Genomic DNA, 21,131 nt, shown 5'->3' with positions numbered 1-21,131 from the left:
ACTATCACTTTCAATTTACCTCCTTCGAGGTGGCCTTGTGCCGTGTGATATTGATCCCACCGTCACCGGCTACAAATCAGATTGGCAAGATATCGCGGGCTCGCGAATGTTACCGTTTTTTTTCTTTCCTCCTACTTGAATATGGAGTGCCGTTATCGTAAAATGGGTCTCGGGTGACAACCGTCCGCGGGTACGCCGAATGCGTGAACTTATCACTTCTACATCAGCCCAAGTAAGTGCAATGCGGTGCGGTTTCGTTGCACCGTGCGGTAATGGCTTGCAAGACCCGCCGCAACCCGCTGCCCGAAACACATTCTCTTTGGCGGTGGTCCGTCCAGTCGAAGGTCCGAATGATGGATCAGATTTTAATTTATACCTTCCCATCAGATGACGCACTTTATCTGCCACGCATTTACGGTGAAGAGTAGTCGAATAACCTGTCTCGAAAGGGACGAAAATTCTGGCCGTTATTGCGTTGATCGCCTTGTTGGTGGTAATGTCAACTCAATTTTCACCGGGCGAGACGTCGCACCACGATAGGGAAATGAGAGAGAGATAGTTTTACGTGGCGGCATTTTGATTCGAATTGACACCCCACTCGGGGCCACTCGACAACCAATTAGAGAGCCCATCGATCGACGACTTACCACTTTTGGGTACGAACCGTGTCGGCAGGCAGAGGACCTATGCCATATTCGTCAAAGTGAAATAATACCGCGGATCGAGTTCTGTCGTTTGTGTCATGTGATTTTTTTATTATTATTATTATTATTTGATGGTGACATACGCAGCAAAGTTACTGATACCGCACATGTTTTTACCGCGAGCTAATTTCATATAGCCTCCTTCACCCCAGCCTCCCCACCAGTTGAACAGGATCCAATAGGTCGGTGTGTAGCCCACTAGCAGCATCGCGTGGTTGACCTTCGTGTTATCACAGGACACCGCATCATCGTAGATTCCGGCTCTGAAACGATATGTAAACAGAGTATATAAAAAATAATGCATAAATTAGTCTTTCAAAATTATGTCTGATACAGATACAGGCATTGAAAACAAGCTGCATATTTCAGTCACTACAAAGTAGTGACTGAAATATGCAGCTATCTAGAATATTATTAAAATTATTTTATATTTGTTAATTTAAATAAATTGTTTTATAAATATCCAAATTACCAGCATTGAATTTAACACGATAGGAACCTCCAGCTCAGTTATTTCAGAATTATAAAATTACACCCATTCGAAGACATAAAAGACTATACAACTTTACGATAACTTATGTAATCATTTATTTTTATTTAAAGATGCTAGTGAAGATTTTGATGAAACTTACTGGACATGTAGACTTTGTCACGAAAAAACCTCTTTTCATACGTTGTACCTTTTTCAAAATTGATCTGTCTTTTCAAAAGGGGAACACTTTTTTGACCAAGTTTGTTTGAACAGTTATTGTCCAAAAATGACAAATCTTTCAAAAAGTATTGCACAATGTTGTTAATTTTCGTATACCAAGATTAAAAAAAACCTATTCTTAAACAATCTAGTGGTGTGATAATGCCTTCCGCTTACCATTGACTCAGACTCAGTAAAATATTTTTGCCATTTTATTGAGATGATCTCTGACCCAAATATGGGTTTATTTTTGATGCAAATTCATTCAGATTGATTCGGGTAGTTTACAAAGAAATGATCCACGTCATATACTGTGCAATATTTCTCGAATCAAATTTATCAGCAATATTACAATTGAACTTGATCATTGATGACGTTCTAAAATAATTGTACGATTATATCTCTGAAACCAGAAGGGAAATGATGAATCCGTAAGAAAAATAATGAGTTGAATCCTGTTTAAATAAAAGATCAGCCCGAGCCGAGCCCAAACTTGTTAAAATCGGTTTATCTCCGAGAAAATTGAGCGGTAAAAAAAATAAGAAAGTAATGGTAGTGACATAACCGCGAGATTGACGTAGAACTGCTGGTGACAAGGGACAGATTGCTTTAAAAATGCACATTTATTTTGGTACATCATCCACTTCAAGTAAAATTTCATTTGTACTTTGTAAAATGCTTTGGATTCTGAAAAGAACCATAGATTACCATTTCTCCAGTTTTCAACACGATTGACAATTATTCCCAAAAGCAAACACACGATCAAATCGGTTGCCTCTCGTATAGCGAACGGCGAACAAAGTAAATCTGCCACTTGGTTGTGTGCCCTTTCCTACAGCGCTAGCGTACCGTACCGAGTCGTAACACCCGTGAAGTTGAACGTTGAATGTACGTAGGTTTTCGTTTATGTATTTACCCTTGGCAACACCAAGTGTTACCCGGTGGATTTGACGTTTCCATCATAAAGTTTGACATTTTCAACCAATACCATTTTAGGAACATTCTGTCATTCGAGCGATATTTGTTTTGTTTACAGTGAGTGGAAAATTTAACCACAGCAAAAAAATTGAATTGAATCATTAACATTTTCGTTCACATTTGTTCACGTTGGATCACACATAATTTGACAATCGCTCAAAAAAAAAGACTCGTGCGATTGGTGTAAAGAAACGCTGAAAAAATTAAAGCGTGGTGTTTCAAATTTTGTGTATAACACAGGTGACAAAACATGGTTAACTAATATGAGCCCGAAACTAAACAGTAAAATATGTATGGGTGTTGCAAGAAAAACCAAATCTAACAAAAGTTGTTCACGTTCGAAGTAATTCAAAGAAAAAATCAAAATTTGTTAACAACGCGATTCTCACCGAAACTGATTTCACATGGCAATAATCAGTGGTCAAAAGTTCATTAACGAACATTCGGCTCGATGATATTTAACAAAAGAGATAGCTCATTGAATATATCTGATATGATTCTCGAACAGAAGATTTTCGGGAAATGAATTTCACAGCCGTTGTTATCTCAAGCCTTTGCAGAATACATGATGAATAAATTCGTCGATGAACCAAAACTGGACCTTTCTGAAAATGTTCAGTGTGCGCAGGGTGGTTGATAAGTGAATTAATGGTGGTGATGTGTCGGAAATCAAAATCAGCAAGTGCTGTGATTAAGAATATTATAAGAATGATAATAAAAACAATCACAAATCATATTATGTAGATTATAAAAAAATACTAGCCAATTTAGCTTGAATAACGTATGCAAATTCAAACGCGCCATTCTAACCCTGCGTTCGTGACACTGACAATGCTGCGCTCCTGTTACTTCTATGAATCCAACTCATGCTAAATAGCGTTTTATTGGGTTTACCTGAATAGTGCAGTGTAATCAGCTAGCTAGAATTAACTGTTTGGAATGTGGAAAAAATATTTTTGTTCATATTGACCACCCTACGTGCATCGAAAATATCGCAGTTATCATTTCTCAGTTGCAGTGCAGTTGCGAATTTCGCATCAGATTCATTTTTTTTAATGAAAATATAATAATTAAAACTTGCACGAATCACTTCGATGTCAAACTGAGGCGGATCTCAGCATCGAAATATCATCGGAGACTCTTCTCCTTCTCGATTAACTCTTTAGCGATATTTCTGTGGGTGAAGTTGTCATCAAGTTGGGTCATCAAGTTTCGAAAGTTGACGAAAATGTTGACACAAAAAATCACTTGTGAATTTCGAGGTTTAAAATTTTGTGGATGCTTGTTTCATGAATGAAAATATCGGAATTGATTTTTTCAGTTACTGAGCTTTTTTAGAAAATCTCTTGAACTGATTTTTTCACGAGTGATAATGAAATGAACTTTTTCTGATCATGATTTTCCCAACATTGCTTGGCACCTAACGACCTGTATTCGTTCCCTGTTGAAGCGTTCAAAAATTTTGTTTTGGAAGTATCTCAAGAAAAAATTTCAATGTTAAAATTTGGTTCAAGTGTATGCAGAAATGAATTGATCATCTAGGGTAATGTTTTGAAAAATCAATAAAATGATTTCTGATCAAATATAATACGATTAGCAAAGAAGTAATCTTAATAGTTCTTTAGATAACAGTTAGAGCTATTAGAATGGCTGATTTTATATGATGTTCTTCATCGTTGTCCACTTTTCGTTGTCTTTTTCTCCAATGCAAGGAATCAGCAGTTGGATGACGCAATCGCTCTTATTTGAAACGAAGTTTACACTGCAAACGACCACCAGCAGATATTCTCTTAGAAGAATTAGTTGTTTTTCTGCGTTTAGGCTTGAGGAACAGAACCTCATATTCGTCACTGACTGAAGCACCAGTTGAATAATGCCGAATGTAGTTCCATTGTCTTGACGTAGATGGAGGCTTGCGCACTCCATATGTCTCTGTTCATGAATTATCACAGACTGAGTCTGTTTATAGATTCGGTTGATTTTGATGTTTCCTGTTTGAACCTATTTTTTTACTATTTAAACAATGTTTACATAATAAACATGTTGTTAACAACAATCTCACATCTTCTTCCAGTCATTTCATGAAAGATTTAGAGCAAATACTCAAACAAGGGAAAAATTATTAGGAAATCAAATCTGGAGTAATTTCATTACACTTTCGTGATGTGAAGTTTTGAAAATGCTCCCAGGTGAGCATAGTAAAGAAAGACGTAGTCCTACGGCAAAAAGTGCGTTTTGTCGCTTACGTCTTTTACACCATTATATATCCGGGGCCGGAAAATGACAAAAATTTTATTTTCGAACTTTATTTTGATCTTTAAAATAAGTCCAAGCTTGCGAAAATCGGATCAGCAATCTCCGAGAAAATTGAGCGGGAAAAATCTTTGAAAGGTGCACACACATACGTTTTCCGATCTCGCTGAGCTGAGTCGAATGGTATATACCACTGTGGGTCTCCAAGAATCCGTTCGAAGGTCGGCTTTCCAGTAATTCTATTACCTTTCTACAGAGAAAGGCAATCGTCGGTTTTAAAAATTGCAAGTCGAATTACAAAAATTATAAAATTTCGATCAGAGTTAAATTTTGTCCCAAGATAGACTATTATGTTTATTTTCGTTGAAACATGGTAGCCAATTTTGAGTATATGCAAGCTTTGGTTAGTGCGATATTTTGTAGACTTTTTTCTTGTGTATACACGAATTTTCGATCTCGGTACAGAAAAATACCGAGACAGATCAGCAACACACAATTTTGCTGATTGCTCAATAATTAATATTATGTTTTCCGAGATTCGTTAAATAGATTTACTGATTTTTCGGCAAAATAAAAAATTTTACCGAAAATTAGCAAAATCTTGTGTTTATCAACTCATCAGTCATTAACAATTATCCAGTTTTTGCCGAAATTCGGCTAGAGAACTGTCATTTACGTTTTATATTTTCGCTTGGCACTACGTACTTATTTTCTGAAGAAATATTTCGTGAAAATTTTCCTATGTTCATTAGAAAAAAAATTAATTTAATTCGCTTAGTGGTGTAAAGACACCTCTCTCATATTACTATTATTTGCAAAGGATCAGGGTCATTTCGCCGAAAGCCGTTTCGTTGAATGCCATTTCGCCGAAAGAGTCATTTCGCTGAAAGGGTAATTTTGCCGAATTTGTCGTTAGTCCAAATATTTTAATTGGAATTGATAAAAGAAGACAAATAAAAAATGATTATGTTTACTCCCGTTTTGTTGACCTTCAATCGTACTTCTGATATGATCCAGAGACTTGAATAATTTTTGTAGGTTTATTCATGATCCTCAGAACGGAATTCCAAAAATATCTTGTTGACTTTATTAGTGTAGCTATAAGGCAATTGTTCGCGGAATTTTCCGATAACTGAATGCAGATGGGAAAATATCGAATGCGGCTTCGCTACATCGTTTTGTTCGTATGCTATCCGACCTCGCTATTGCTCGTTCGGACCTAACTAAAGTAAAAAAAACAGCTTTGAGTAGACCGGGCAAACGAGGCGGTTACAGGTTTGTATTCAAGAGGCCGCCGCTTCCGACGGCGGGTCGGCGGCCAACTCAGCTGCCACATGCGGAGATTTAAAGCAAAAAAAATATTTTTGATCCTAAAAAAATGACCCTTTCGGCGAAACGGCTTTCGGCGAAATGACTTATTTGGCGAAACAACTTTCGGCGAAATGGCATTCGGCGAAACGACTTTCGGCGAAATAACCCCCCTCTTTCCAAATATACTACTAAAAGATTCTGACATGACATTTTGAAAAGACATTTTGAAATTTTAAACACACCTTCCCCTTTAGATCTGAACCGGAAGTCGGACCCGGATGAAATTCAACAACAACCTATGAGACTATAAGAGCGTTTATTTGAGCCTAGGTTTGTGGAAATCGGTCGAGCCATCTCCGAGGAAAATGAGTGACATTATTTGACATATAGTGACACACATATATACATATATACACACATAGACACTGCTCAGCTCGATGAACTGTATCGAATAGTATAGAACACTTGGCTCTCGGAGCCAATTTTTACTAGTCAATTTTTCAAGTGATTGCATAACCGTTTTTATAAGAGAGGCAAAAAGTATACTTTTATAAAATATAGAATCGTTATCATGATTTTGTGATAATACTAACAAGTGGGTACAAATTGAATAGAAGAGAATATGAAGGATGGTAAAAACTACAAATGGTTCCATCTGCTGATGACGGTTTACATACAGGGTGATTTTTTAAGAGCTTGAGAACTTTTTTAAACAATAAAACGCATAAAATTTGCAAAATCTCATCGGTTCTTTATTTTAAACGTTAGATTGGTACATGACATTTACTTTTTGAAGATAATTTCATTTAAATGTTGACCGCGGCTGCGTCTTAGGTGGTCCATTCGGAAAGTCCAATTTTGGGCAACTTTTTCGAGCATTTCGGCCGGAATAGCCCGAATTTCTTCGGAAATGTTGTCTTCCAAAGCTGGAATAGTTACTGGCTTATTTCTGTAGACTTTAGACTTGACGTAGCCCCACAAAAAATAGTCTAAAGGCGTCAAATCGCATGATCTTGGTGGCCAACTTACCGGTCCATTTCTTGAGATGAATTGTTCTCCGAAGTTTTCCCTCAAAATGGCCATAGAATCGCGAGCTGTGTGGCATGTAGCGCCATCTTGTTGAAACCACATGTCTACCAAGTTCAGTTCTTCCATTTTTGGCAACAAAAAGTTTGTTAGCATCGAACGATAGCGATCGCCATTCACTGTAACGTTGCGTCCAACAGCATCTTTGAAAAAATACGGTCCAATGATTCCACCAGCGTACAAACCACACCAAACAGTGCATTTTTCGGGATGCATGGGCAGTTCTTGAACGGCTTCTGGTTGCTCTTCACTCCAAATGCGGCAATTTTGCTTATTTACGTAGCCATTCAACCAGAAATGAGCCTCATCGCTGAACAAAATTTGTCGATAAAAAAGCGGATTTTCCGAATGGACCACCTAAGACGCAGCCGCGGTCAACATTTAAATGAAATTATCTTCAAAAAGTAAATGTCATGTACCAATCTAACGTTTAAAATAAAGAACCGATGAGATTTTGCAAATTTTATGCGTTTTATTGTTTAAAAAAGTTCTCAAGCTCTTAAAAAATCACCCGTTATAAGGAGTGTGTCGATAAGTAGTTAGCAACATTCAAACAGTTATTACTCTGAAATGGCTTAATTTTTTGCAGCGTGTTTTTCGGTGACATGTTTGTTCACATGTCAATAACAGCTGCGAAATCGATTGGTTTCGGTACGGTTTATCGTTTCAATGATGAGTCGAATTGATCCGGAAACGCGAAAGAAAATTCTGCACACTTGGTGCTCAGAAAGTGGTGTCACGTACAACGAAATTGCAAAACGGGTGAAAGTGCACCACACCAGTGGCAAAAATTTTATCGAGAAGCTCGGTAAGACCCTTTCCATAAAGGATTTGCCCTGAAAACGGGTCACAGCCAGCCCGGCCGGGACTTAACAGTGGTTAATTACATCAGGAAAACCCATCGGCGTCGACGCGGGATTTGGCCAAGCAGTTCAACACCAGCATTGGGATGATTCAACGGATAAAAGTTCGGAACTCCCTGAAAACGTACAAGAAACAGAAGGTGCCGAAAAAGTCCCTGGTACAGCAAGTTCAAGCCAAAACAAGAGCGCGAAAACTGTATAACCGGATTCTACAGAATAATGACGGATGCATCCTGATCGACGACGAAACCTACGCCAAGGAAGACTCTCGAGCGCTGCCCGGACCGCAATATTATACGAAATCGGTGTACCAGGACCTGGACGACGCTGATACCACGGCGGCGATGGAAAAGTTTGGACAGAAGGTGTTGGTCTGGCATGCAATTTGTACCTGTGGTTTGCGGTCGTCGATTTTCTTCACGAAGGGCACAATTAACGCCTAGGTGTACGAGGAAGAACGTTTGAAGAAGAGAATGATGCCACTGTACAGAAAGCATAAGGCTCCTCCTCTGTTCTGGCCGGATTTGGCTTCAGCCCACTACGCCAACTCCGTTCTACAGTGATTGTAAAAAATAATGTACAATTCGTGGAAAAGGACATCAACCCACTGAACTCTCCGGATCTTCGGCCAATTGAAAGGTATTGGGCACATGTCAAGTAACTATGCAGAATTTGATGAAGAATGTCAAGTCCAAAGTGCGAGCGTTTCACAGAAACTAGGATTTTCTTCAATATAATTATTGAAATGCATAAAAATGTAATTTTTCTACAATATATAGAAAACTGATGTCAAAACATGTTTTATTTTCGCTTTTTACCTTTTATTATATATATAAAAAATAGGTATAGAATTCGCTCAAACTTTAGAAAATGTTATATGCCGAATGTTATATACCAATCGATTCAGCTCGACGAACTGAACAAATGTCCGTGTGTGTATGTGTATGTGTGTGTATATGTGCTGTCAACTAAGAGGTCGAGATCTCAGAGATGGCTGGATTTTGATCAAACTAGTAGCAAATGAATGGTCTCCCCGTCACACAGAACGCTATTCAATGGTTTTGAGATCGGATGTTTACTTTTTGAGTTATACGAAGTTTTATGTCGAAATTTTTAGTTTTTTGACAGTATCTGTCACACTTGACCTTGAAAACAAAATATGTTTCTATTCTTAGATTCCACAAGGTAATAGCTATCCAACAAGCCATAGGTTGTTAAAATCCATCCATTTTCAACGGAGATATCGATATTTTTGTATAAACGACTTTTCCCCCTATTCCAGCAGTAGGAGTTTTGAGCGCTGTATGACAAAGCAATGTTTGGGAGCAACGTGAAACGCGATTTTTTATACTGTTACATACAATTGTTTCTAAGTCCAAAAAGGACTGTGTACAGCATCTTTTTTATGACATTTTGCCTCGGACCGATTTTAGCACGGTTCGTTTTTGGCAACATAATCGTTCGAATATGGCATATGTTAACCAGATGATATCAGCATTATCGAGTTGAAAGTAATTCCATAATTATATTGATTTAAACTACTTGCAGCAATGAATGCTGGAAGAACATAACAGCCATATACTATTCGAATCAGTTCGTCGAGATTAGCAAATGCGTGTGTGACAAATAATTTCACTAAATTTTCTCTGAGATGGCTAAACCGTTTTCTACAAACTCAGATTCATATGAAAAGTCGGATGCTCCTAAACAAGGTTCCTGAAATACGTTTGGATCCGACTTCTGATTGCGGAACCACGAAATTAAAATAATGCAATTAATTTTTCGCGTAGATGACTGAACCGATCTAAGATTCAAATGAAATCTAAGAACCATCTATGATTCAAATGAGATGTCTTAAAATCCTATAAAACATCTTACTTTTTAGTCCGATCCAACTTCCGGTTTAGGGGATACAGGGTGATTAGTATAAAAATGTCCATTTCACATAAATTAATCAGGTTTATCGGGTTTGCAGATTTGGATAGCCGATTACCAAATAAATTTATTTCAGTTTAAGCGGTATTCGTTCTTGGATTCGGAATGTACCCCCAAATTTTAATTCGCACTACAATTTCTCAAAAATGTCTATACTCCTCCGGTTCCAGTATCGAATCGTTTCTCAAAGCTCAATCATTTTCTCAAAAAGGCCAAATCGAACTTCAAAAATAAAAATTCAAATTAAAAGACTTAAGGCCCCATACAAAATTGGTGAATTTTATCCGATTATGAAATTACAGATGATGAGTTTCTAAAATTCATACCAGTATAGAAGATTTCCATCCCAAAAAAGCTTCAAAGTTGGACTCAAAACTATTGCAGCTCATTCGTCATATTAATTTATGGCTATACGAATCCGTTTAGGTTATGCTGGTTCCTGAAGTACCGTGAATAACCGTAAACTCTAAAGGGGAATTTACTTCGACATCTCATGGAATGTTCAATCGATTGTCACACGTTTAAATTCAAATTCGATCCGATTTGCACTTTCGACATTACGGTAATGTCAGAATAATTGAATTCTCAAACTGCTTCCTAAAACGACGGTCATTCAAATATTGTCATAAGAACTAAAACACCGAAGAATATTCTTGCAAAAAACACATGCGGATTGATAAAAAAGGTATCATCTCACCGCTAGGTGGATTAAGCACATTTTTATTCAATAATCAATGTTGCTAACTACTTTTCGAAACACTTTTCTTGCATTTATTTTAACGTAATTCTTCATGTTTTCTTCTGATAAGATGGAAAGATGGTATCCTTGGTCATAATGTAAGATAGTAAAGAGACATGATTGCTAATTACATTACAATAAACGCTACCTCTAATTAAATAGTAGCTGTCATTTTCAGATGCGATATTAAGACTTTTTCATTTCGTTCCGCTTTTATTTCTTATGATTTTCAATACAGAATGTTGATCTCCCGGTCCAAATTGACAGATTTTTCTCCTGAAAAATATAGATTTAAATGCGAATGGAGCAAAGGCGGTTGTGTTTCCATCTTCCGTACCAACTCGTATCGATGCATACCGGTTTTGCATCGTCATTTTGTATGACGGTTCATACAAATTTACACCTCGTTTCGCAATCACTTATGAAATAATACTCATGAAATTGAAAAAATTTCACGCTGTAATACCGGAACTGGAAGTCAGATCCGAATAGACTATTCCTAGACTTTTTAAGTAATTTCAAGACTTTTTATTTGTATCTTAGTTTGTGAGAATCGGAGAACAAATTTCCGAGAAAATTCGGAGTGCATTTTCTCATAGATTTACACATATTACCACGTAATTCCAGAACCGGAAGTCGGATAAAGATGAAATTCAATAGTATGCTATGAGATTATAAGCCCTTTTATTTGAATCTGAGTTTGTGAAAATCAGTTCAGCCATCTCTGAAAAAATTGAGTGACATTATTTGTCACATACGCACATACATACAAACATATATACACACACACATACACACACAAACATTTTGTATATATTCTTATTTTTCCGTTTTGTCTTCAGCTCATCAGTGCATTAGCATGTTGAATTACTAACACCTCCTGTCAGTTCCACCTAACCCGCACATATAGGGGAGAATTTAGCTATTGGCATGATTTGGCCAGCTGCCACTACACCAAGGTTCATTTGAAGCGGTATGCTGCCAACAAGATCGGATTTATCCCTAAGCTAATGAATCCTCCGAATTTCCCGAAATTCTGACCAATCGAAAAATACTTGGCGATTTCAAAGTAGCAACCTGGACAAATCGACAAGGCAGTCAAATACATCCAGAAAACGTGATCAAAGTGGAGGAAACTCGCTGATTCCATGTTCGCTTTCACTTTGTGTTCGCAGATAGGCTCCTACAAGAGGAATCAGGCCCGTACACAGGATTTCGTTTCGATTGGGGCCCAAATATAAAAAAAAATGTTATTGAAGATTGCTGATGTACCTAATTTTCGGTATGCCTTTTACGGGTGTTTTTAACAGACACTTTAAACTTTTCCACTGGAACTGTTATTGTATTTGATTTCTTTACGTTTACTGTCTTGTAATTTCGGTAACACATGTCTGAGAGCTTCTAAATAATTGAATATCTGTTTTTGATTTCGGGAGGAGCCGAAGGAGGGGGGGGGGGGGGGGTTCTGGGTACGTGACTGAGGGGAAAGTTCTACATTTCGTTCGAACTGACAAAATGTAAACATGTATTGTTAAAATTTTGAAGTTTTTGTAACAAAAAATTATTAAAACACAAATTACAGGTTTTCTGAACGTAGCATTTTACTGTTAGTCAGCCTTTACGTGATAAGTGAGATCAACACCTTTCACACAGCCTAGCTGAATTCGATTCCTCAAGAGCCGAATGACTGCTAAGTTAAAACTTCTATAATCTACATAAAAAACATCCAAAAGTATCTATTACAGAACCTGGTAATAATATAGGTAAGATAAACTAAACTCATATTAAATACGAATGTTGTTTAGAATTAAAAAAAAAGGATTTGTCCCGGGTTGGCGGTTCAATGCATAGGGCACTGGTCTTACAAACCAGTTGTCGTATGTTCGAACCCCGACCTGGAAGGATTCGTAGTGTCAGTAGAATCGTAGTAACAGCCATGCAATGGTTCTGTACACTCTGAATCGGCTGCGAAGTCTGTTGAAACAGAAGGTCAAATTCCACTCCAGGAATGTAATACCAAGGCTTTACTTTGTTTAGAATTTGAAAAACATTCGAGTAGTGATAGAATAGTTTTTTTTCAGACAATTTCAGGAGACTCCAACTGGTCTTTGGAGACTGCAGAATCGTTCTGGGAACTTCAGAGATTTAGATTTTTAGATGATGTAAAGAAACATCGATAGACATTTAACATAGCTCAAAAAATAATATTAAGAATCAAAAGGAAAATTAAATGTGAAACTTCAAATATATCCTCAGAAACCACACTTTTCAAAAAAATGAAATTTACACTTGATGTAAACTCAAACATACCGTAATTTCTTCGTTGATGACACAATGTTACATCTATTAAAATGTAAAAATTAATTTTGCTTCTATATAGATGTATAGCTTCAGCTAAATGAACTGTGAAGTTAACGATATGACATATCTTTACATGCTTTGAATTGTAAATGTAAGTGAATCGCGACGCTTCTTTTATGTGCATATATAGAGATGTAAATTTTTCTAAGTGTGTACACACCTAGAAAAAATCGTGTAAATTTACATCTTCTGAGACCGACATACGAGCGATAAAAATTACTCATTTTTACAGTACATCTAACACATATTTTTTTTCGGTTACAAGTTTGACTACATCACATAAAATCCAATAAAGCTACCGCTTGTTTGGCAGCCTTGCTGAGCCGATTTTATTTCTCTCTCGTGTTTCGTTACGTTACCAGGGAACTGGAGCAGAAAAAAATGGCGCCGCCATAGAAATCGACTTACCTTCACAAAAATAACATTCACTTCATTTTTATCGCGACAACATATATGTTTTTATGCAATAATCGCATCTAAATTAAATTATCTAGACATTGTCAGGATAGATTTTTTATCCATGCTTTTGAAGTCGAGATATTCAATGAACAATTTGAAAGACGGCGTTTTCAGCTATGCAGTTCTTCCTTCAGAAAAAGGACTTTCCCGATCGCTAAAGTCAATTGATCATTCTGAAATTTTCACAGAATAATCTAAAATAATTTTCTAAGAGATTGTCAATCAGTTGGATTTTTTGATATTTGTCACCGTTTCTGAGAAAATCAGAGATGGGATGTGTTTGACACCTGTTCAAATCATTTTTCACAGATAAAAATATTTACATCTATTTTCATGCACATATTTGGAACTGGAAATTGAATACAAAGTTACTCATCAGATCTTTACTTTTCAATATACTATAAAAGCAAAACTAAGTGTAAATCAAAATATGTTGTATAATTCATTGAAAAATCAAGGCATTCTAATTTACCTTTACATCGATGATGTTTTTCAATCATATTTTTATTGTTTATTTCAAAATATCATGGAATCACAAGTCGTGTAAATTTCATTTTTTTCTGTGTTGTAAAACTCAGTTATATTACGAATTACGTCCTGATGAATTGAGTCATATGTGGATTTAAAACACCAGTAAAATTCATATTTTTTTGCTGTGTATGTAAAATTATTGTAACTACTTCCGACTACTTTAGAAGAAAAAATTATAACCGTAGTACGAGCATTTAAGGTCTGAATCTATAAGTTCCAAGAACATTTTAAAGATTCTATTAAATCATCCGAAAAGTATAGCAAAGAATTCAACGATTCCTAAAAATTAACTAAGTTTTGAGATATGCAAACACTTGTTTACATGCGTCTAATCTGACATCAGTATCGTATAATTGAGTGTTTTGAGTGGTTTGCCTGCTCCGAACACTCTGTCACTCGAGCCGACTTGTGCTGTTTGTTGTGAGTTGTAAAATTGTATTCTACGCAAAATGAAATTAAATCAAGAATATTTTCGTACACTGAATTACTTTGACTTCCCCCCGCAGTTTATCTTAAACACAGTGTGCCAACTTGCATGCTTCAATTTTTTGTTAAGAGAACATTGATATTACACGTGACAAAATTGACTTTTTATGCGCTCAATACATTAAATTGATGTATCATCCACCATTCAGCCTTGATTTTTCCCCAAATATTTGTTCTTATTTCTACTAGAAAAAAATGTATTGCGTAGTCAACGATTTTCGGCACCCGAAAAAGCGATAGATGCGTGCAAAATGCATGCTTTGGGGAGATGAAAGTGATTCTGAATTGATTCGATATCATTCCAAGCTATGGCAGTGTGTAAAATATATCGTTGAAAAAAAAATTTTTTTTTGCTATTCGCGGTAAATTCTTCAAGTCATTTTCGATAAGATTTTTTTCTAATTTTTTTAGCTTTACTTTCTTCGGTTGATTTTTTGAAGCATCAAATGATTGACACTTATGTCAATGCAAACTTGTGACCAAAGTTGCGAATAAACCAAATTTTATACATCGGAATCGATTATCAAATTCAGAAAAATAAACGATAATCATTCAAAATCGATTAATTCAAAATTGATAATTCTAACGATTATCAGCCATACAGCGATTTTCACTGAACTTGATGATGTTAAGTGAGGTGAGTGTGGTATTGGAAATCAATTTTAAACTAGTATTAATATATAAAAAATTATAACGACAATGAAAGTAATAGTAAAAATTTAATCACAGCTGTTTCTAACATCACTATTGCTTGAATTTCATAGACGGAAGTAACAGGAGCTCAGCGCAGGATTTCATTTGTCCGTCGAACCCAACAAACCAAAGCAAGCGTTCAAAAACTGTGCATGCTGGGTGTTCGAGACAAGCAAAATCCTGCAAATGATTATTTATAGGCGATGATCGTGTGTGAGTTTATGAAATATCACTATCGTGATATCGAACGAAATGATATTTTTCTTATACTCAGCGGTGATATTTGATTATTTCATAATTTCGCAGCATGGATCCGGGATGATAAACGTGGCCTTAATGTCACACTCAGTAAATCAAACGATTTTCGTCAAGATGGTCGGAGATGATCATGTAAACGATAATCACCAACGATTTTTATCGGTAAGGAAATCTGATTTGAGAATGATAATGCAATGAATTGATATTATGATTATTTTTCAATTTTAGGATTTCCGTAGAATTCATCGAAATCCGCAAATTTGGCAAGTATTTTGACAAGGGTGATTCATAACATTCAAATTTTGGTAAATGAAAAACCACTCACTTGTACAGTTGAAATGACTTCGGAGCTGCATTCAAACTAACCGCAATCGGTCCAATTTTCCACACCGTAAATGCCAGCGCATCCTCGTTCTTCGGCATGATGGCCCAGTCGCTGATGCTGGCGATAACAAAATTTTTGTTGAATTTACATTTCTCTTGCTGAAATCGATAAACATGACATTTATTATAACCGTTACTATTGCTACTACTACTACAAATATGAAGTAATAAATAATATAATAAACAAAATTGCCAATCCACCACAGCTGCTGACACGAGTTCTCTGAAAAGAAAAAAAAAATGAATTCGATTAATTTTCATTGATTTTTTTGTTGGCTTAAATTAAACTAAATGACATGCAGGAAAATTAACAGACAAAAAAGCGGCTGCATTTCATCGCCAGCGGAACAATGTTCGCCAGCCGAAAATGTTCCGGATTGCGCTACCGGCGAACCAACTCACAATGACCGACCGAAATCGACTGAATGGATCGGATTACCGACAATGGACACCGCAACGTTGGCCTTTCGGAGTGCCAACTTGTGACCATTAGCGTTCGCGATAAATTGTTGTTATCGTGAAAAATAAATAACTGCCCCCGAAGGCAGAAACATTCGTTGGCATATTTTTTATGAACAGTTATGCAGTTTGACCCGATATGTACACCCGAAATGTGTGGCTACGATGCTTTTTTTTCTGCTGCCGAAACAAAATTGACGGATGTCAGTCTTTTAGTGTACGGACGACCTTCGACTGCCATTTGTTCCGGTAGGTTAGGGGCATCAAACCCATCGACAAGTGGTAAAATGGCTTATCACAGGATCCATCTTTGTCAAATTAATCACTTTCAGTTGCACTCCTTAAGAAATTGTTTAAAAATCCGATTCGCAAAGCGATTCTTGCGATTCAAGGAACGAATCTCTACCGAAGCGATCGAATTCTCCTCTCCGGTTCGGTTGATTGCCGGTATCTTTAGATTGAATTTCCACGATAAGAAGCTTATATACGTTTATGCAAAATAGACGGAACTTGTTTTACATTATTCAAGGCAACCGAGCAATTTTACCACCAGACATAGTTATTATCACAGCTAGTCTCGCTGGTCCTCTAATCTCCCGCAGCATCAGAGCCTCCACCACCCAACCCGATGCAATCTGCCGAGCCTGGAAGCCATTAAGGCTAGCGCAGCGCTAAGTAATGGGACAACCCCATGTCCATCCATTCTGTAAACGTAAGCTGAAAAATAACACATTAGACGCCCGGAGGGATATTCCCGGAGTACCCACCATCTCCGTCACACACACACACATACACGGCGCGGTGAGATACAACTGCTGCGCCTTGATTATGCAACATTAATTAACATATAAAATGGGTATCTCCTAGAGTCATCTGATTATAATCGGACCACTTGTCGCTGTCGATGTTCGCTTTCCAACACAGTGGTATCCAGCCAAAGGTGTATGGCGATTTGACCATCACCGCACTTTAATTCAAACAGCTCCGGCACCAGACACCGGGGAGTGTAGTTTCATATCTGGAATTTTGCTACTTTGAGATGAAATACGTTGCAACTGAAAATGATTTGCTGTTATATTTGCAACTACTACCTTGATCAAAAAGTTCCCGGAATCACCACCGTGTGGCGCTCTCAGTAAACCGATTAGATTTTTTATTTTTTTAGGTTGCCACATCTGTCATTGATATTCCATCAAATTTTCAGCTAGATACCTGGCCATTTGTAAAAGTTACGCTGTATTGAGTACATCTGCGATTGTGCGAGTCCTTACTTTTTTCATTAAAAACGGTTTCAATGGTGCGGCGACATTGCAAATGTTAGAAGAGTGTTTCGGCAAGTATAGTTTGAAGAAAACAGTCGTATATCAGTGCCACGAACGTTTCAGAAGTGGAAGCGAGCCTGTGAATGATGATGAGAGAAGCGGTAGACGATGCTAACAGTTTTCATTGATTACAAGGATGTTGTGTATCATGAATTCCTTCTACAAGGCCAGACCGTCAACAAGGAGTGTTATTTGGGCGTTACGAGACGCTTGCGTGAAGCAATTCGTCGAAAAAGACCACATTTGTGGGCAAACAACTCGTGGATCTTGCACCACGATAATGCACCGTCGCACAATGCCATCCTATTCACTATCCAGCAACCACCGAATTCACCTGATTTGGTTCCCTGTAACTTTTTCCTATTCGGACGACTCAAGAAACCACTCCGTGGAACGCGTTTCAGTACCCGAGAAACGGAAAAATCGCAGATGGCTCTGATGGCCATACCGAAAACTGAATTTAAAAAATATTTCAAGGATTGGATCAAGCGCTGGTATAAGTGTCTGACAGTCGATTAGAAGTACTTTGAAGGGGACAATTTAGATGAATAATCTTGTATTTTTGAGACGATTCTGATTAATAATATTGTATTTTTACTTTTCTGAATAAATTCCGGGAACTTTTTGATCAAGGTAGTATAATTTATGGTTTCAATTAAATCTGATAAAACAGGTTCAAAATATCAACAACAGACTAATTAAAAGACAAAATTTGTGGCATTTCGGAACTCGAAATTGTTAAAGTTTTCAGTAATTAATGTTATTCATTCACAAGAAATACCTACGACTTACTTAACAGTCCTAATACCAAACCTAAAAAAGTTATTGGGAGCACCAAGCCTGAGAAAAAGTTGGAACGGTAACTTTGCGCTATCATAGCTCAGTTGTTACTTGACCAATTCCGATAAATTTTACACCCCAAAATTTTGTGAAGCTTGTAGATTATTTTAGGTATTATTTTGAAAATGTGATTTTTTCCATTCCAAGTTTTTTTTTCAAGCTCAAAATAGGTATGCCCTATCTGCATTCATGCGGTACCACCATCGCGAATAGAACATTGAGAACTTTAACTTTACCGAGTCATAACTTTGTTGTTAGTCAACCGATTTTCAAAATTTGTTCACCATTGGAAAGGTACTACTACCAGAAATAAAATGCACTGAAAAACACGAAAAGCAGGGTTGTCTACCCAAAGTTATAATGAAAACTGTAGATAGATGTCTTCAGAAAAGGTGAGACTTTTTACAACGATCGTAAATATCACGAAATTCAAAGCGATGAACTATATATTTCTACACATCATTCGATTGTTAGTGATACCAACTACATTTTTCGCCCAACTACCATTCCTGCACTATGAAAAAAACCAAAAAAAAAACGATGAATTTATAAATATACATATGAGTATTTCATGTTTTTCACATGTTTGTATTTAACCAAAAAATTAATGCTGCGGCATGTCCATTTTTCTGCTCCAACATATTGGAATCATTACAAGAAACAATGTATTGATGAACAAAATTATATATCCGTTCGAAGAATCTCAAGAAATTTCATACAAATACAGAGAATTTTTATTATAGAGAAAATTTTTCCAAACACAATCAAGCCAAAAAAATTGTATGACATATATTTTTTAATTATTTTAGTTGGAAATTTATTATGAACAAAATTTACAATAAAATTTAAACTTGGATTTCACTGACAATCTTAAAAAAATTGATAAATATACCTATATAATTATATTTTGAACAAAAGATCAAAACAATTTTTATGCACAACCCAACTATTAAAATTCTGATTTTATTTTAGGTTTTCCGTAGAATCGTTATTTTAGGTTTTCCGTAGAACCGTGTTGATTTCATCTATTTCATAGAGACGTTGAATTTGAATTTTTTTTAATAAAATAAGTTTTGTGATAACACAAAAATTTAAATAAGTCCAATGGCTTTATATAATAAGGAATAGAACGTAAAAATATAATAATTTTTCATACTAATTCATGGCGGAAGAAACCAACTACAATTCAAAAATAATACATTGCTTGATATTTCACAAACTTAGAATTATTTCGGAATGTGTAAAATTCGAAAATTATTTGAATTTCCTTCTAGTAAATTCCACTCGAAAAGCTATCATATACTTGTTTTACAATTCAGAAAAAGTAGAATTACGAATATAGCACAAAAAATCTCACGAAATTAAGGAAAACATGTTTTTATCCACCTAGTGGTGTAATGATACCTTTCTCATATCTCTCTTATTCTCATATAAAAAAGGAATGGTATTCTTTGAATAGTTTTGTTTGATTTTTTAAAAACATGAAAGCTAGTGCATGAACTAGTATAACCTACAAAATGAAACAGTTTTTAAATCGGTTAGGCCATCTTTCTCAGTGAAGTGAGTTCCACTATTTCAGGTACTTATGAAACTGGAATCGCCCCGAATATTGGCCTTGCAGCAGCCTTTGCGATTAGCACCAACCAACCAATCTACCTGCAGCTTACAGTTGTCTTCGTCTCGAAAAACAACCTCTCCGTTTGAATGCTTTTTACTGAATGAAACCCTGCACTTATGTTACTTTTGTATAGTATGGAATTCATACTATATAGGGTAATACTTTTTAACCAAAAACATAAAGTAAAGGAGGTATTCAAACGATTGATTTTAAAGTCAGATAATCTCTGTAATAGCATTATCAAATAGTGTAACAACCAACGTGAGTGAACTTCATCTTCCCGAATATGCACCTGAATTAGTTTTAACACTCTAGAAGACACTCTAATAAATGCATTGCATGATAGAGTATTTTTCAATGAAAAAAACCCAATGTTTGAACACAATTGATTAATTAATTAATTTAAGCTTTATATATACCCGGTTGAACACAATTAAAAAATTTTAAAAAATATCTCCTCCGCCTTTTTTTTATAAACAAGCTCGAAAGTATTTTCTGTTAAATTCAAGAAACGGAATTTTTTTATTTGCCTCAATGTTAGATATAGCAGTTCAAAAATAACGCACTTTTTTTTTATTAAATAACTATTTATTGGAATATGAGTTAAAATTAAATTATTAAGATTTAAATTGGGTGTTCAGCCACAAGTGGTGACTTTTCAGCCCAAATTATATATATATATATATATATATATATATATATATATATATATATATATATATATATATATATATATATATATATATATATATATATATATATATATATATATATATATATATATATATACAAGGTGAGATGAAAAAACTGCAACCAACTTCAGACTGCTGTCATTTCTAAACCGCTCGTCCCACAGCTGTCAGATTTATTCTAGTGACAGCTCATTATATTATTTACAAGCGCACAAAAGCATTTTGGTGGGAATTTTTCAGAAAAAAAGTTATTTGTGATGGAATTCAAGTGTGATAGTGTGATTGCTTTGCATTTGGCTGGAAAACCACAAGTGGCTATCGTTAGAGCCCTCCAGCATTTAAAAGTGAATAAATCTTTTGTGTCTCGTACCATCGCTCGTTACCGTGATACTGGTAGCGTAGCCCGACGTCAAGGAAGTGGACGAAAAAAAACAGCAACATCGGCAGAAATGGTTCGAAAAGTGAAGA

The 21,131-nt window shown here is 36.0% G+C and overlaps 1 protein-coding gene across 2 annotated transcripts; it reads right to left on the bottom strand.

Moving 5' to 3' along the window:
* Positions 1–753: 753 nt before the first annotated feature.
* On the bottom strand, positions 754–16,632 carry LOC131431922 (cathepsin K-like). Of its 2 annotated transcripts, XM_058597882.1 has the most exons (3): positions 16,598–16,632; positions 15,674–15,955; positions 754–967 (listed from the first exon to the last, which is right to left on the bottom strand). In XM_058597882.1, exons 2-3 carry the CDS (start codon positions 15,769–15,771, stop codon positions 769–771), a joined length of 297 nt encoding a protein of 98 aa, XP_058453865.1. In that variant the 5' UTR covers positions 15,772–15,955; positions 16,598–16,632; the 3' UTR covers positions 754–768. The 2 variants fall into 2 exon arrangements, with proteins under 2 accessions (XP_058453865.1, XP_058453864.1); XM_058597881.1 differs by lacking the exon at positions 16,598–16,632 and having other exon boundaries at positions 15,674–15,996.
* Positions 16,633–21,131: the final 4,499 nt, after the last annotated feature.

This window comes from Malaya genurostris, chromosome 2, assembly GCF_030247185.1.
Source record: "Malaya genurostris strain Urasoe2022 chromosome 2, Malgen_1.1, whole genome shotgun sequence".
NCBI lineage: Eukaryota > Metazoa > Arthropoda > Insecta > Diptera > Culicidae > Malaya > Malaya genurostris.
This window is presented reverse-complemented; position numbering and strand designations above follow the sequence as displayed.

Bases quoted from the DNA above. Each gene is read 5' to 3' on its own strand.
- LOC131431922 (XM_058597881.1), bottom strand. From the start codon at position 15,993: ATGAAAATTAATCGAATTCATTTTTTTTTTCTTTTCAGAGAACTCGTG. The intron at 968-15,673 runs GTGAGTGGTTTT...ATATCGTTTCAG, and splicing joins AAGTCATTTCAACTGTACAA to AGCCGGAATCTACGATGATG.